The following is an 18,978-nucleotide window of genomic DNA, read 5'->3' as shown; positions in this document are numbered from 1 at the left end:
TTCGGCCCAGGCCTAAGACACATTTGCATCTTGCCATCCAGAAGCTTTGCACTTTTTGAATTTTTCGGACACACCACATTGAATGGTATTGGAAAAAGTTTAGGTCATTTCTTTCCATTTACGGTTTTACCCTTCTCCTTCAGACATTTGAAATCAATGCCACTCACTATTTTTTTTCATTTATCTTATGTTTTATTAATGGTTCTCTTTACTTGAAGTTGATGTGGCTTTTATGACCTATAATATTTGCAGTGTCGGTTTGTTGCGCTGTTAACCAAAACACCTTAAGTGTTTTGTAAGAACGCTTAGCTAGGTACAAAGGTTGAGCCAAAGAACCACAAGGGAAACGTATTCACCTATGTGGGTTTGATTGCTCGGTAACCCATGGTAGTTCATTTCTCACAATATAACAGCATATAACCAAACACAGATTACAAAGTTGTGATGGTATTATAGGTCTCAGGGCCAGTAAGAGAAACAATATCCAGCATTATAGTCTATGAACATTAATAAACAATACAGCTATTATATGCCACTAATTAATCAGTTATTAAAAGTATATGTTTTCATACAATACAGTGTTTTTGTCCAAACAGTACAACGTCCAAAAGAGAATGTTACAAAAAATGCATTTATGGTCACATTTTTTTTCTTGTATTTAGCCATTACTAATCCATCAAATGCCTTGAGCAAGAAAGAATGCTTTGTCTCATACTTTACGTTATCAAATTCACGAGTCGTATTTTGACTTCACGGAAACTTACGAAATAGGTAGAAGAGTGCAAGGGGTAGTAGTAGAGCCGCGCTCAGGTGTGGAGCGTGCGCTGAACTGCAGTCCATTCTACTGTTCTTGCATGAACACACTTCAACCTTGAGGTCGGTGCTGTTTGTGAGAGGAGGGTTTCCGGAGTCTGTCACAAAGACCGGGATATTGTAGTTGGCTCGCTTTAGATTTTGTAGAAGGCTGACTTGGGCGTGGGTGTCTAAGGAGAACACAGACAGTAATTAGATAATTAGTGAGATATAGGCTCTGCTTAGAGGATGAAAAGCATGATCGGAGTGCAAGCTACAGTGCTCATTAAAATATCTATATATCTATGACTATATATTGATATATGGCTATATATCTATAATACATATATAAATATATATCTATATCCATCTATCTCTATCTCTACATCTATATCTAACTAGCAAAGGCATTTGCAAATCACACTGGTCATTTGTCATTGCAACTTAGGGTTTGACAAAGGTTGGTGGACCGGTTGCAGCAGTGACGGAGTACACCGTAGCCAAACCCTCAGTCTGCCTGTCAAATTTTGAGTTCTGGTGAATGCCAAGTTTATGTTACTAGAATAAACCTTACTCAATCAGTGTTAACTTTCTTCCGAAGGCCTGGGGGGGCGGGGGTAATAAGCCATCAGAAGAAATCCATTCCACCATCCGCCATATTTAGAGTGGGCAGCTAAATGTTTTATTTTTTTAGTTTTACAATCAATGATAAAAGGCCTCCCACCACATGGGGGCAAATCCCCACAGTGTTGGTTTGTTAGTTTTTGTTTTTCCAAAAACAAACACCCACTTTGGGAGTTTCCTTTGGAAGAGTAAAAACTTTCAAGTGTTTGGTGTAAGCGTCCGTCACCAATGACAGACACACAACAAACTTTTAAATGTCTTTGGATAATGCGATGTAACTGCGGTTCGTACCAAGCCCATAGAGTCTACCACAGAGACGACAGTGAACTCTAAATGTGATGGGCAAAGAAAAGGAAGGGTGTTGGATGGAAAGTCCTCTGCCACCCTCCTTACTTTATTCTGTGCTGTGCCCTGGGGTTTTGCCTTTGATGTAGCACAGATTGCAACTGTATAAATCATTATTACATCCGGTCCAAAGTTCTGAAAATTTAACTACCATGCATGCAGACCAAGATCCTTAATCTCCCGAAATCCAAACCCACCAAAACACGAGGAACCAATTCTTTAATAGTGAACACATACTACATTTGCATGTCCACAAGTTACTGATAGTTTCTAATTTTTAGAATTTACAAATGTTTGTTTATTTCTGTTTCTTTACTTTTTCCAGTCAGTCACAGAAAAAATGGATATGTTCAATGCCTTTTCCGATCACGGCTCGTCACTTGTGCCCGCCATTTTTAGGTGTAAGCTTACAAGTGCAGTTAGGCTGGCAAAAGTTTTGATTATATAAGTTAATATCCACAAGTTTACAACCTTTTTCGGTTGTCCTAAAATTTCCAATGGAAACATCCTTGAGAATACCTCAGGACAATCCATATTTTCCCTCTGACTCATTATTTGCAAATGAAATCTATGTCCATTTGATGAACGAATTTCTGCTCTTTTGAGACGAAGACTCACTGTGATATTTAGAAGTTTTAGACTGTAGGAATTTTGATCTGACACCTGTGGGATTAACCATCATTTTCTGTACTCTTAAATTTCACTTCACTGTCCTAAAAGTACTGTGAGTCAGGCCCGGAGTACCTGGTTGTAAGTCGTTGTGGTGTAATAACAAACTCAGGAACCCAATGTGATGTACTTCAGTGACCCAAACTCAATTTTGGGGAATTTCTAAAACATGGAAACCCCATTTTCTCAAATAATCGTGCCAAATCATAAAAAAGGAAAATGTAAAAAGAAAATAACAGATATCCTAAGTAGAAAAAGTAATAAAGTAATGTAAATGTGAGTGAGACGAGACAGGCTACTGCCAAGTTTAGTGTTATTAGGATATAGTGGATGTATTTATCCCACCTACACCTTGCCTATCATCTAAGGTAAAGGCAGGTGGAGGGGTACTTGGGTTGCGTAGGAGTGGCAGTACTATGGTGCAGGCATGCAAAGGTAGAGGTGCTCTTGTTACAGGTGCGTAGATATAATAGGGTAACGTTGGGGTAGAGTTTCTAGTGTATAGGTATTGAGTATAACTAGGGGTAAGATTGCCATTATAAGCCAGTGGTAGTGGTAACAGTGTAGAGGCAGAGGCACAAGGAAAAAGACAGTGGTTCTGGAACTTGTACATGGGTAAAACTACTATGGTACAAGTAGGAGTGATAGGGTGCACTTACGGTTAGATATACTCACAAAAAGGAAGTTGCAGATGAATCGGTGAAGAATAGGTACTAGTACAGGAATGAGCATCAGAGATCTATGAGGCCAATCCATGACCTATTGAGTATACACACTGACTGTAAACTGAAATCATATCCACAGTCATTAGGAATCTAGAAAAAATCTGGCATGGAGCTGGTCCTGCTGGACACGCGAGGGCCACCCTGGTACTAATGTGACATCAGGTAGGGGCTTGAGGTACTTGGAGATAGGCTGGTAAGAAATACTAGGATATAGGCCATGAGTGATGTAATAGAATAGAGCTTAATATATGGAAGAGCAAATCGCCTTTTAATTATGGGCTAATTATCTTCCTCTTAGTCTTATGAGGGATTCTGGTGGCCAAAATAAATCGTTCGGGGTTATGTTAAAGAGATGAAAACTGAATGAAGAAATGTAACCAGCGCAAGGTAAGCTACAATCGTAATATATAAAAGCAAAAAAGGAAAAGTATGTGTTGCTCGATCTTTTAAATATGCTTCGAGAGGCATATTCAAGGTAGGAAAGTTAGCAGAGAAAGTTTTTTTACAATCATGTAGTGCTCCAGTTTACGTGATTTTGTAAATCTCGGGCAGCGTCAAAATCCATCTGTGTTGCACAGGAACACCCACCACAACGCCCATGGAATGCCTCCTTGATGCAAAGTAAGGCAATGCAGCGACTTGCACTGCCTTGCCTTACTCCATATCTACAAGGCCATTCAATCCACTCAGGGTGGTTTGAGTCAGCTCATAGGTACGATTGAGAGGATTGTGATGCTCCAGCAGCGCAAGCCTCTCATAAATAAACCCAAAATATTCTCTAAATTTGTTTACGTCTTTCACCGCCAGGTAGCTACATATAAAATAATAGCCATCTGAAATGAAAAATAAATAAAATAAAGTTGTTACTCATTGGGAAATGCACTGTAGTGCATTATGAAACCTCTATTAGTTAATGCACTGCAGAGGTCTGTGTTTAACCGGAGAGCAACAGAACTAAATCTTTGTTAGTACAGTTGAGAATAGTGACTTGTGTATTTTTAGTGCCATGATGTCACAGCCTTTGACAGAAAGCATCGTGAATATATAAAAAGGCATTATTTTATACTTGCATTGCACACAGTATTAGATAGGCAACTACAAAAAGGTTTATTATAAAACAGTGCTTCCAAAATGTGTATTCAAGTAATATCAGAGCATATGCAATACCTTTTTTTTTAATATCTGTCCCTTCAACACCTCCAGGTGAAGGAAGCGCTGTGTAAATACAATTACAATTAAAAGCATGCACTTCACAGCTCAGTTGTTAACTCTTTGCACTACCCCTCAAAAAAATAAATGTTTGTCCTCACAAAGCTTTGATTATTTAAAGCTGCTCCCAAGCACCCTTTACATTTGCAGATCAGCTAGTAGAGCACATTTGCTTTTCATTCAGGAAGCAGAAGCCCTCGGCTGAAAGTCTCCTTAGCTGTCTGTGAGGCTTTCGCAGCACAGGAGACTCAAATTAAAGTTCAGCTGAGGCATTTTAAGGATCAGCTGGGGGAATGTGCGACCCCCTTTCCAGGTCTCCACGGCCCCCCTGGGGGTCCCGACCCCCAGATTGAAGACCTCTGATGTAGCATCTCTACTCTCACTAGTCTCAGTCTCATTGTACCAAGTAACATTTTCCTTATTGTCAGTCCTAGTCCTTCTATAAATTCGTTGTCATTATACAACATGTTATTTTTGTAATTTTTTCGAAAATTAATGTGATGAATACTTCTATTTAAGTGGCATTCAAAATGTTGTCTTTAGCTCACATAGTGAGCAACAGAGAATGGCACTGACCCCGTGATAAGGAGTCTGAATTTCTGGACGCAATGTTATCCCAAATCGTATGTCTTCAAGACCAGGCCACAAAACAAGCAAACAGTCTATAGCTGCAGTCCACCCGGGGTAATCCCCTTTATCTAGCCAGACCATTTGCTCACTGCAGCACGAGTATGACTGCTAATGTCTCTATCATCTATTATGCCCAATTTATGGTAAACATTTTTATAACTCACAAGGCTATGAGGTATTAGGGAGTATTACCTCAAAACATGAGATAACAGAGTACTTTAAAGTAAAACATTTCTCAATAAAAAACATTTTTGAATTGGAGCACTACAAATGGTTCGGCAGAACTTGGGCAATTTTCTTTGCAAAAAATAAATGAAATGCCCAAAAATGTTGTGCATTATAAAAATAGTGTAAACTTACGACTGAGGTGAGCAACAGCTGCTTGTATGTGGTTGTTATGGATTGATCCTGCTATGGATACTCACTGAAACGAAGACTCAGTTAAGTGATGTGGAGTAATGGCTTGATCTCAGCGATTTAAAATAATAATTTTAACACAAAATGCTACGAATTATGGAAAGTTTCACCAGTATACATCAAATGTCGCCTAGGTTGAGCAATAAAATACAAATAACATAAGAGACAGTTGGTCTAATTTTAGAAAAGACCTAATACGTTTTTTTCTTTTTTTTTTTTTACATTTTCTCTCTATTTTAGATCCTTAAATACTTTTGAATAGTGCCTTTTTCTATTGACAATTTTACCTCAATGTATTGAGCTCCTTATTAGTCATTTCTTTATGTTAAATTCAACACACTTTTACTTTAAGGTGCTTGTGAACATTTAACTTCTGTTTCTACTGTACTGTATTTGTGTGGAATTACATATGTTGTCATCTTTTTTCCATGCAACCCTCACCCAGGTATGAGGATTTTTGTCTGTGCACTCGTACCAGGCTTTAGTTCAGTCCAAGACACGTAAACCACATACAAGACCATAGTAAAATAGTAAAATAAATAGGGTGGCCCCCTTTCGCCCATGAGGTTTGTGGACACAATCTTAAAAGTGTCAAGAAACTTTAATGGGGACTAAATCATATATTATTTTAAAATAAATGTACCTATATAAGTAGAGGACCATCTGTGATTGTGAACTATCGCTCTATGGGAAATTCTAGTTCCAGCGTGTACTTTATTACTGGTGGTACGGGTTTATACATCAGAAGTAAACAAGACAAGGTCTTCCAAGTAAAACCCTTCCACTCTAAGAAAGCTCTACCTTAATTTCTAGGATATCTAGAGGGTCTAAGACAGTGGGAACTATTGGTTTCTAGTGGAAGGCCAGCTGAACAATTTTTTATGCATATTTAATGTATACAGTGGCGGTGACTTGTATGGACACTTGTGAATCTTGAAGAAGTGGGCAGCAGTTTAATAATCCGGTCTTTAAAGACTTTGTTCAAGGTAGCACTACAACCAGAACTTGTGAAAAAAATGTCAGCTTTGAGAAAAAAATCTTTGAGAAAGAAATGCAACGCTTGCCCTGGGGCAAACTTCCAGTTCTCAACCTTGGAATTCTTTTTTTATCTATTTTTCACATTCAGAGCTGTTTAGTTGTACACTTGTGGCTACCACAGGATAGCCTGAAATGAACCCGCCTTTGAGAGAGGTAAACCAAAATGTAAAATCTTTAATAGTGAATCGCAGAAGCACCAAATTCTCAGCAATCATTCTCACTCCTGGTAACTCTTGGAAGATGTCCACGTCCTGGTCACCCAGATAAAACATTTATTTTTCTTTTTTCCTTTTTTTGAATTTCTCTTTTAATAGCACTGAACACGCCTTTTCTAATGCTTTTCTTACATAACATTTTTTTTTTTTTTAAACAGTTGATCTCTATATCTACTTTCTTCATTTTAGGTACAATTTACGTTGGTTTGAAATCTCATTCCTTACTTAACAGTATCGTACACATGCTAAAATAGTTTTTTTTTTTACTTAGAGCTTCCTGCTTGTGCTTATTTATCAATGATGAGCACATGCTTCTTCGCAGAAATGAGTTACCTTTGCATGTCAGATTGTTTCGCCATTTCGATGACAGATAAAGCTCAAAAAGTCCTCCCTCCAACAGTATTGTTATAATGGTTGACTTTTCTAGCACACTTGTCTACACCCTTTCTCTGACATTTGTTTGTTTGAGACCTAACTAGGAGAGGTGAGCAACGTTTCCCGTCAATGAAAAATGTTTATCTCGAAGGACTGAGCTCTGGGACACTGCCCCAAAATGCCAGTTTCTTACGCAATTGTTTGCTAAATAACATTAGAACACATTAAGTAGCAGAGGGACATATGTAGGCCGAGAGTGCATTGTTAAATCATTATAATTTTTACAAGGTACATGGACATACAGTTATGTAAAATTTGCTAAGTGAATGGAAGGATGAGGGACTCTGAAGGGTGGCGTGGGAAAAGGCTTATAGGTAGACTCAGTAATACTTACTATTAATCATGGTTATTTTCCATGCCTTATCTGGTGAAAGCTGTTTACTCAATTCAAATTTGAAAGGGTCTACATTGGGGCGTAGATCTTTATCAGATGCCCCCAAGATAACCACATTAAGGTCTTTTGTGTCTTCACACACTTTTGCCCATGTTGGGTAAATGATGGGTGCATTGTCATTTACATCTTCCAGAGTAACATGCAACGTTCCAGTACCAGTTGCTGGAGGATTACCTGTAAGAAATAAATCAAGAAAAAACTGTTATTCATGCTTTCATTTACACAAAGGAAATCATATTAAGGTTACAGATCATGTAACTGAAATCTAGCTGAATTATTAGTGTTAATTGATTCCTGTACTTTATCAGAATCTTGTCAATGATTCCCAACACAAAAGAACAAAAAATTGGAACAAGAAAATGTACAACTTTGTTAATTCCTGGTGCCATGACAATATTGATTTCCTGGTGAATGAATTGTTTAGAGCAGGTGTGGCAGTTACAGTATTTAAAATGTGCAACATTGTTAGTAATTGGGTTGCTAGTTGTCAGAGTGTACACCCTGTACAAGTAGAAACTACAATCCTAGCCAGGGTAAGTCAGATACACACTCAAAGATAACCTGTGCTCACACACTAGTAGCTTGCCACACAGCAGGCAGGCATATTTAAAGAAGCAATTTGGAAAGTAATTGTGCAACACCACACCTGATCACATAAGGAAAAACAACACAAACATACTCCACACCATATTAGAAAAATAAACAATTGTATAAATAAATCAGAACCAAAATGACAAAAATCCAATAAGTATTAGTCGAGTTATACATTTTTAAAGAATTAAAAGAGTTCTAGGGCTAAGAAGTATAAAGCATCAATAGGGGTAATCTGGTCACACTGGACTGGGGCTAAGTCAACAGTTCAGGCCAACCGTAATGGAGTGCAGGCCAGGGACAAAAGCCACACAGGCCTGGTGAACAGAGTACCTCGATCCTGGTCGCAAAAGAGAGATGTGGGATGCAGACGAGCGACGCATCGAGTGATTCATCAATGTCGCACTGGCAGTAGAGGTGATGCGTTGACTCTCTTCACACATTGATGGTGATGTATCAGTTTTGAAGATGAAACGCCAAGCCAATATTGATTGATTCTGAAGTGTGATGCGCTGGGTTTCTCTGAGCAGATGAAGGGATGCGTTGATCTCTCCAAGCTGATGCGACAGTGATGCACAGTTCCAAGCGTTGGGTTCACAAGGCAATGCATTGGATCTGAGAGTGACACACCAATTTCACTACTGCAACAGGACTGATGTACTGGTTCTGTTCCAAGCAGACTGGAGTTGCGTCGATTTTCCTGATGCTAATATTTGAGTCCACTTGCAGTGACCCAGGAGCAGGGGTAGAGCATTTGACGTCCCTGAGTTTCAAGCTACAAGAGGCAAGCAAGCAAGCCCTTGGAGATCACTTGGGGTGCAAGTCAGCAGCCCAGCTCTCTTTCAGCAGGGTAAGAGAGTAGCAGGCAGCAGGACCTTACAGCAGAACAACAGTTCTTCCAAGTCAGCAGTCCTGCAGATAAACAGTCCTTGATGCAGCACAATAGTTCTTCTGACAAAGTCTACTTGTAGGACCAGAAGTGTCTGATTTGGTGGGGTCAGAGACTAAGTAGTTATACCCAGCTGTGCCTTTGAAGTAGGGGTGACTTTAAAGAAGAGTCTTTGAAGTGTACAGAGGTCCTTTCTTCCTAGCCCCAGCCATTTGTGTGGGGACTTGAACTGCCTATTCAGGTTTAAGTGTCAGCCCTTCTCTCCCTTCCTGCCCAGGAAGAGCCATCAACATGCAGATGAGTGCTCAGACACACCTAAGCTTCCTGTTCTTGTGGCTGTCTAGAGGGAATGCACAAAGTGTAGCTGTCACCCACGCCAGACATGTAATAGATACTAGCTGCAGGCACACAGAGCGGTAAGAGCAGAGAAATGCCCACTTTCTAAAAGTGGCATTTCTAAAATAGTAATGTGAAATCCAACTTTACCAGGAAGAGAATGTATCATTACCTTTCCAATGACATGAAACTTGATGTATCTATTCCTTATCAATCAGGAATCACAGCTTACAAGTATAAGGAACTCACAATGTTAACCTAAAAGGGGAGTAGTCCTCACACTAATGAAAAACAAATATGGGTGTTTTTCAATACCATGGACATTTAAAACTTAAAACTACATGCCCTACTTTTTTCTTACACAGCACCCTTCCCTATAGGCTACCTAGAGCCTATATAATGGGTGACTTTTGTGTAATAAAAGGGGAGTTTAAGGTTTGGCAAAGGGTTTTAAATGCCAAGTTGAAGTGTCAATAAAGCTGAACACATAGGCTTTACAGTGGTAGACCTGAAACATGTTTAAAAGGCTACTTGTGTGGGTGATACAAGCAGTGCTGCAGACCCACTAGCAGCATGTAATTTACAGGTCCTGGGTATATGGTGTACAATTTTAAAGGGACGTACAAGTAAATTAAATATGACAATTGTGTATAAACAAATGTTACTATATTTATATACACCAATGTTACCATGTTTAGGGGAGAAGGACATGCACTTTATAACAGGTCAGTAGTGGTAAAGTGGTCAGAATCCCAAGGCCAAAATAAAGGTTCAGCATAAATGTTGAGGCAAGTAGGCAAACAGTTTGATGAAGACCACCCCAAGGCTAACAGGTCTAGTAAACATGATCTCTGACAGTGATACAAAATGAACAAAGCATTACCCAGTTGTTGCCTCCTAAGTGATTAATAGATAAATTACAATCAATGATGAAAATGTTGTCACTGAAGGGAGTGGGGATAGCCAGTGGAATGCCAGTGTGTCATCATCTCACGTGATGCTGGTGATAGAGAGGAAAGGCTATAATGATCTGCAGTCAATGGTACGATGCATCACACAGGCTCAACATGCTACAGCAAAACCTATTCACTAGAGTATCCAGTTCATAGATATCCACATTATAGTTGAGATGTGAAAGAGACACATTGAAAATCAGGTTAAAGAAATGTAGGAATATTCTCTATGCCTCTTTCCACATGGATAGGTTTTTGCACAAACTATGTGAAAACGTATTCTATTAACATCCTAGTTATTTAAGTATGCATTGGGGTATGAGGATAATTTTGTTATGACAGAGGGCCTAAATATTAGAAAACTATTGGCTGTAAATCGTCACTTGATAAATAATGGCAGCCCTTTTAACTGATATGCTTGGTGATAATAGAATTATGTAAATAAATAGCACCAAAATACAGTTGTATAAACAAACGTTCCCTCCTTTCTAGTAGTTAAGTATATAGTGCTGGCATAATTGCCAAAATATTATTGTCAATAGGCAAGGAAGGGACAGGACAACTGCATCACAAGAAAGTCCTCTGTCATTCCTTGACTGTTTAATGACCACACATCTTTGAGAATGTCACAGCTCCAAGGTGTCTCTTCAGCTATCAACTCCGCGCTGCCTGTGGATCACAGCTATAATGGTGAAGTCTAGGGGATTTGTTACTTCATATTGAGTTAAGCTGTGCACAAAACTTATGCTTTACACAGTAAAGTCCACTTTCGATTTAAGACCATTTAGGAGTAATTTTCGATTTATTTTAGCTCCAATTCCATCCCCTTTTGGTCAATATACTGTTCTGTAATGCAGAGCATCACCTGTAATGCTATTACTACTAATCCCAGTGAATGTATCACAGTCTAGGATTACTATGAGCAAAAATCTAGTAAAGTAGAGTTTTATCTCTGGGAGTACTTGATTTTTGCTGAGTTGGGCACTATTAGCCAAACACCATCAGTGGTATTTATGTTTAACATAACGCCCAGACCATAGCAAAAGCTTCACGCTCTATTGCAGTTCACCTACGTTCCCTGGGAGGTAACCTCCTGTTAATGAAGGCTACAGGTTGATCTAAGCCCTCTTCAATAAGCTGTGAGAGTACTGCTCCTCTACCATGCTCTGAGGCATCTGTTTGCACAACAAGCTCCTACGAGTAGTCAGGTGCCTTCAGCACAGTTGCCGTGCACATGGCATCCTTCAGGGCATGAAAAGCAGTCTGGCAAGCCTCTGTTCCAGATCACCTTATTTGGTTGCTTCTTGGAAGTCAACTCATTTGAGGGGGCAACAATGGTGCCATACCCCTTGACAAACCTCCTGTAATAGCCAATGAGGCCTAAAAAGGTCCTCACCTCAGTCTGGGTCTTGGGAGGCTCCCACGCCAGAACCTCAATATTTGGCTGTAGGGTTGCCACCTGGTCACTCCCTACCTGGTGTCCCAAATACACCACTGAACCCTGCCCTATTGGGCACTTACTGGCCCTAATAGTGAGGCCTGCCTTTTGCAGAGCCTCCAACACTCTGCAGAGTTGCTGCAAGTGTTCCTCCCAAGTGTATCTGAACACCACAATGTCATCCAGGTATGCTGCGCTGAAGTCATCTAGCCCATTCAACACCTGGTTGACCAACCTCTGGAATGTGGCAGGGGCATTTCTCATCCCAAATGGAATCACTTTAAACTGGAGGTGTCCATCTCGGGTATAAAATGCTGACCTCTCCTTTGCCCCCCAGTTAGGGCAATCTGCCAGTAACCAGCCTTCAAATCAAATGTTTTGAGGTAGTTGGCAGCTCCCAACCGATCGATGAGCTCATCAGCTCGGAGATGGGTTGTGCATCAGTTTTAGTGACCGCATTGAGACCCTGGTAGTCCACACACAACTGGAGTTCTGAGGTGGTACCAGGAGCAGCAGCCTTTGGGACCAAGACCACCGGGCTGGCCAAGGACTGCCAGAAAACTCAATGACCCCTAGGAATAACATCTTAGACACCTCATCTTCGATGCTAGCCCTGACCTTATCAGTCACCCTGTAAACCTTCTGTTTAATGGGTGGACTGTCCCCAGAGTCCACATCATGTGTGCACAAGTGTGTGACCCCTGAGATCAAGGAGAACAGGGAGGCGAACTGACCCAATACCTGGTAACAGTCCCTCTGTTATTCTGAGGTCAGGGAGGGGGAGAGGTTCACTTCCTCCACAGACCCATCTTTTTCTCCAGCAGACAGGAGGTCAGGAAGGGGCTAACTCTCTTTCTCCACCCCATCATCTGTCAGTAGGAGCATGAACAATTCAGTCCGCTCAAAGTGTGGCTTGAGACCGTTCACATGCAGGACCCTTAAGGGGTTCCTGGGAGTCCGAAAATCCACGAGGGTGGTGACTTTGCTCTTGCGCTCCACCACCTCAATTGGCCCAGTCCACTTGTCCTGAAGCACCCTCTGCTTCACCGGCGCCATTATCCACAATATTTGCACAGGCTGAAACTCGACCAGAGTGGCATTCTGGTCATACCACTGTTTCATATCTGCCTGGCTTGCTTCCAGGTTCTCTTGTGCGAGAGCTCTGAAGCAAGCAGTCTGGTTTCTGAAGGCCAGCATGTAGCTAAATACATCCTGGGGTCTTTCTCAAAGCCCTCTTTCACCAGACTCAAAAGCCCCCTGAGAGGTTGGCCATACAGTAACTCAAAAAGTCTAACAGTAACTCAAAAAGTCTAAATCCAAGCCCTTTTGAGGCACCTCCCTGTAGGCAAACAGACGGCATTGCAAGAGGACATCCCACTTCTGCCTCAATGGTTCTGACAGGCCCATGATCCTGCCTTTTTATGGTGTAGTTGAATCTCTCAACCACACAATTGCTTTGGGGGTGGTAAGGAGTGGTAAACTTATATGTTTCCCCCACCCTCCTTTCAAAGAGACTTCATATAAGTAGATATGAAGTTGGTACCCCTATCAGATACGACTTCCTTGGGGAAAATTATGCTGGTAAAAAATCCTCATCAATGCACGACACACCACAGGGGAAGTGATTGACCTCAGAGGAATTTCTTCTGGGTACCCGGTGGCATGGGCCACCAAAATCAGGAAGAACGTGTTGCCCAGCGCTCTCTTGTGATCCAGATGCCCCACAATGTCAATACTGACCCTTTCAAAGGGGGCACTAACCACTGAAAATATTTGGAGGGGAGCCTTACATTACCCCCTTCACTCTTGCCAGACCTTCAATGAGCATGTGAGTGCCTGTGCATTAGATGCCAGTAAAAGTGGGTGACAAGCCGTTCAAATGTCTTGTCCTACCCCAAATATCCAGCTAAAGGCACATCATGAGCCAGACCCAGTAGGAAGGCTCTGAAGCAGTGGGTTCCCAAAAGCACACGGGCGGACCCAGGCTCAGCAACCTTAGGCTCACTATACAGGAGGCCGTCCCCTAAATAAATCAGGTGAGATCCCGGCTCCTTGCCATCTGCCTGGTCTGCAGCCTGCAGCCGCAAACCCACTAGGGTAGGACAAGTCCACTGTGCCTCACAGAAGGCCTCCCTGGTGGGCCCCCCTTCCTGCTGCCACTGTGACAGCTCAGAGACCTCCCCCAGCTAAGCCACCTGTTTCTATGTAGGCTCTGAGGCATCACCCTCAGGCTCTGCCTCCTGCCAGACCTCGGGAGCTCCTGGGGCCAGTATCCCATCCTCCTTGCCATTCCTCTTTTTGGCAGTCCCCTGGACCACTGTTTCAGGCCCCAGGGGCTTCTGACCACCCTGACGGGCTGCCATTGACCTGGTGATGAGCATACCCACCCAGGCAGACCCAATTTCTCCAAATGTGACCTGTGTTCGACCTTCCAAGGGGAATCCTCCAGGTCATTCCCAAGCAAACAATCAACAGGCATGGTTGAACTCACAGATACCTTCAAGAAACCTGAGATCCCCCTCCCATTGAATGGGAACCTGTGCCACTCAGCACAGGTGCTCTGAGTTGTCCACTGCAACTACTTGGTGAAGCACACAGGGATCTATCTGCTCCTCAGACACCAGGTGACTCCTCACTGAGTCACACTGGCTCCTGTGTCTCTCAGAGCCTCCACCCTCACTCATTGCCTGTACTTCTTAGTGCTCTCAGGCATGTGAGTTCTCTGGACCATCTCACTGTCCCCTAGTGAGACAAGGGTAATTCCAACTGTTTCCCACCCACCTGGAACCAGCTCCTCCCCAAGCGCTACACTGGCCAAACCCTGTGACTGAGCACCAGTGGGTGCCAGTGTACCCTTAGGACATTTGGGATCCCCTTTCACATGACCCACTTGGTCATATGCATAACACTTATGAGGGGGACCCCCATCCACAGATTTCTCCTTGGAGAACCATGGTTTCTTTTCACTGGGGGGCTGGGAATTCTTACCCTGGAAACTAGGTTGGGGCCCTTTAGAGAACTCCCCCTGTTTACCCTTACCCCCCCCCTTTCTTCTGAGAGGGACCCTGCCCACCCTTAGCATGGTCTCCCCTATACCTATTTTTGACCCTGGTGCTCTGCTAACAGTCCGCTTCCTGTACAAACTTCCTGGGGTCCGTCAGCTTGCTGTCAATTAGGTGCTCGCATAGATCTGGAAAACAAACTGTGCAAGTGCTCCCAAGCAATTAAATTGTAAAGCCCCTCATACGTTGTCACCTTACTGCCTTTCACCCAACCATCCACTGACCTGCAAAAAGAATCAACACATTCCAACCTTCTTCTTATAGGACCTAAATTTGTCCTTTTACTGTTCAGGGATGAGAGCATACATCGGGAGTAGGGCGTCCTTCATGATAGAGTAAGTGAACCCCTGAGGATCCTCTCAGGATGTCAGAGTATCCCTCCCCTCTACCTCAAAGTGCTTCCACATACCCCTCCTCAATGAGCTTCAGGGACCAGATTCATATGGAGAGCAGACTCATACCCCTTGAACCACAAGAAAATGTCATCCTCCCTTTTGTAATCCTTCCCAAGGTCCTTAGGAATGTGGACCCTCCTCTCAGGCTGTACTGTGATATTGCTGCCACACCATCCCTACTGGACTGGCTCATCTGGTCCAGCTCCCTCAAGCTGAGCTCATGAGCCAGCAGTATCTTCTTCTCCTCTATGGCCATCCTCCTTTCTTCTATCTCCCTTTGCATCCTAAACATCTCCAACTCCAACTGGAAAGCCCTCTCTGCCTGTCTGTCTGTCCTGTAACTCTTCAGGGGATCAGACCCTTGGATGACACACTGCTACCCGCCCTCGAGACTCTCTCTCTGGACATAACAGGCCCACCCACTATACCATTGTGTATGGATTGCACCTCATCATCCTCCTCCTCCTCCCCCCTGTCCCCTCATCTTCCTTGGCTATCACACAGGCCGTCAGTGCCTACAGCTCTCCTCCTTCCTGGTGGAGCCCTTAATGGAACTGGCAAGATTTTTGCTGAACTGGCTCAACTAAATCAAAAGCAGCTCCAGCTGATGCATCTCCAGATTAAGACATGATGAAGAATCAACAAAAGTGCAATGTTCCAAGGCAGAAAAAGAGTGCCAAATGAAGTTCAAAAGTCAATAAAAGATCAGTAAAAATATGGAAGTTGGGGAAAAAAAATCCAAAAAGGGCAAAAGCAAAAACAAGCTGTATGTGGTCACGTAAGGGTCTGCACTGGAAACAGTAATGTACACTTATTCACTGTATGTCAAGTCCAAATACAACTCTAATCTTCACCGCTGATCACCAATGTTAGAAATGGGGTCTTTGGTTGGCAGTAAGGTTAACCCCTGTCCAAGTAAAGACCCTCACTCTAGGAGAATCTAACTCAGTTAACCCCCACTAACCCCTTGGTAGCTTGTCACGAGCAGACAGGATCAACTTCAGACTTAATATGTAAAGTATTTGTACCAACACACACAATAATACAGTGAACCACTACAAAATGACAACACAGGTTTAGACAAATAGGCAATATTTTTCTAAACAAAACAAGACAAAAACGACAAAAATCCAACATGCACAAGTCAAGATATGAATTTTCAAAAGAATAAGTCTTATTCTTTAGAAAACAGTGAGAATTCTGTTGTTACACAAAGTACCTGGTTAGCGTAAAAAATAAAGCCGCACGGGCGAGCGTGCATCGGAAAAGTCAGCAATGTTTCAATTCCTTACTTCCAAGTGAGGCTGTCATGTCCGCAATGTGTCGTTTTTCTCCCTCGCAAGAGAGCGATGTGTTGATTTCCAGATGGGGCACCTCGGATCCGCGCAGTCGGGTTTACTTGGACGAACAGGGATGATGCATGGAAAATCTAGTCGCACAGTGTTAGAAAACCGCGCTGCAAGGGGTTTGCTTCGTTATCAGCCTCTGTGAGCGAGTGTTGCGTGTCATTTTTCCAGCTGCATTGTGCCCATCTCCCAGCTGCGATGCAGGTGGGGCGTCTTTTTCAGCCACGAAGCCAGCAGCACATCGTTAATCATCTACATTGTGGAAGGTGCATCGTAAATTTTCCCGCACTGCGTTCTGTGCGTGGATTTTCAGTTCTTGTCTGCCAACTTCACCTTTCAAGGGCCCAGAGACTGGATAGGGCACCACTTGGCAGGGCAGGAGTCTCAGCAGGAGAAGTCTTTGATGACCCTGAGACTTCAACAGCAGGAGGCAAGCTCAGTTCAAGCCCCTGGAGATTCTTCTCAAACAGGAATGCACAACAAAGTCCTGTCTTTGTCCCCTTTCACAGGCAGAAGCAGCAACTATAGGATAGCTCAACAAGGCACAGTCACTGGCAGGGGCAGCACTTTTCAACTCTTCAGCTCTTCCCCTTGGCAGAGGTTCATCTTTATTCCAGAAGTGAACACATTTTCAGGGGTTTTGGGTCCACTACTTGTATCCCTTTCTGCCTTTGAAGTAGGCAAACTTCAAAGGAAAGTATCTCTTGTTTGTCAGATCCTGCCTTGCCCAGGCCAGGCCTGACACAAACACAGGGGGTTGGAGACTGCATTGTGTGAGAACAGGCACAGCAAACACATGAATGTCATTTAAATAATATTTGAGAGGTAGCTAAATTGTTCCTAAATGATTACTAAAGCAAACAGAGGGGTAATTGTCAAGTTCCAAAAGAATACTGAGGATTTTTTATAACTTCCTTTTTTACCCACCAGCCCTAGTCTTTCTAGGACAGCAAAATGAAAATGTTATTTGACCCTGACAAAGGCTGCAACCTAACTCTCATGAGTAAAATGTTAGACCTTTGTTTGTTGCACTGCCATTTTAGCCACCTTTATGCTTTCAAAAGAAAGACCCGTCTAATCCTGCAAGCTCGTTTTTTTGGATGAGTTAGTTGATTTGGCTGAGTAACTACTGCAAAGATGTGCAATTGTATCATTTGAGTCACATGATGAAATCCCTGCATAAATTAAATGAATGTCGTCGACTTGGATGAGAAGACCAACATCAAGTGCATTGACACACAGTCTCCATAGAAACGTCAAACCAATTGCTGTGTTTTGATCCCACACTGTCCAAATGGCAACATCAACATATTTGGAACTCTCCTTGGAGCACTGAGCAGCTGAATTTCCTAACATAAAATACGTATATAAAGGTTTCTAAACAAAGGAGGACATCAAGAGTGCTCATGAATTAGAGGATGATTAAGTTATATGACTCCTTTTCTCCTTGTTTGTGTAAGAAACAAATAAAGTAGAAGTTCTTATAGCATTCCCAGCGGAAAGAAGTAGAGATTAAAACCTTGAGTCATTGCATTTTTCCTTAATCACTGTAAAAAGCAGATAAAAATGCACATTGCACATGTGATAATTTAAAAAAAATAATCAGCATGTCCATACCACATTACGTGGCCACAAGTTGCTTTCCATACATGCATCTGCTCACGTCTGCAACCGAAGGTACGGATTGTGGTATGGCAGGCACAGATTTCAATGCATCACTCATTCAAAGGGTTATACACCTAAATGTATGTCTCAAACATCTACAATTCACTCACAGCTGTCCTGAAATATTACAGGCCCGGGCTGTTGCGAAAAAAGCTCTATGAATTCGCGGAACAGAAATAGCTGCTATCTTCGTTGCGACCGTAGGAAATGTACGAGCAATGAAGTAGATTACCCTTATGTTAGGGGTTGAAAAGTAATTTGATTCATTTTAATGTACAGAACCTTTATAAACTGGAAAGTCATTGCGTCCCCCTTGGCTGAGGCATATATTTAACTACAACTGTTGACTAGCTGCCCATATTTTCCAGAGACAACCCGCCACCTTAGGTCGAAATCCGTCACATTTAGGAATCTAAGAAAATACTAAAATATTCCACCTTAATTGAGACATGCATACAAAAGACAATGGCCAACCGTTTAAATGGATAGTCTATCACACTGCCTGTCATAACACATTGGAGCTTGCTTCAGACACTAGATGTCTTTGCCCTCATAATACTATTAATTATCTTTGTTTTCTCTGGGACTACTAACACTGTACTATTGATTCCTGCCTCAATCCCTCATCCTGGAAATTGATGTGTGCCCTTACAAGCCTTCCTCGAGGTATTGCACAGTCTACCTGAATAATTTTCTCTCATTGACCCCCATAGGTTCGAACCGGACTTGAAGCTGCTTAGCTGTAAGTACTACTATGCTGTGAAAACCTTGACACATACACAATTTATGTTTTAGTGGTTTGTTGAAAAA

The 18,978-nt window shown here is 42.3% G+C and overlaps 1 protein-coding gene across 2 annotated transcripts in view; it reads right to left on the bottom strand.

The window, feature by feature from the left end:
- The window catches only part of CDH13 (cadherin 13), a 2,224,354-nt gene that overhangs the window by 141,751 nt on the left and 2,063,625 nt on the right, over positions 1 to 18,978 (bottom strand). The window contains exons 12-13 of one of the 2 annotated variants that reach the window (XM_069215815.1): positions 7,434 to 7,667; positions 765 to 983 (exon numbers count right to left, since the gene is read on the bottom strand). In XM_069215815.1, the coding sequence (XP_069071916.1) occupies positions 765 to 983; positions 7,434 to 7,667 (453 nt within the window). Of the gene's footprint in view, positions 1 to 750; positions 984 to 7,433; positions 7,668 to 18,978 lie in introns of those variants that run through there. The other variant, XM_069215816.1, reaches the window with a different exon arrangement.

Source organism: Pleurodeles waltl, chromosome 12 (genome assembly GCF_031143425.1).
Source record: "Pleurodeles waltl isolate 20211129_DDA chromosome 12, aPleWal1.hap1.20221129, whole genome shotgun sequence".
Lineage (NCBI taxonomy): Eukaryota > Metazoa > Chordata > Amphibia > Caudata > Salamandridae > Pleurodeles > Pleurodeles waltl.
This window is presented reverse-complemented; position numbering and strand designations above follow the sequence as displayed.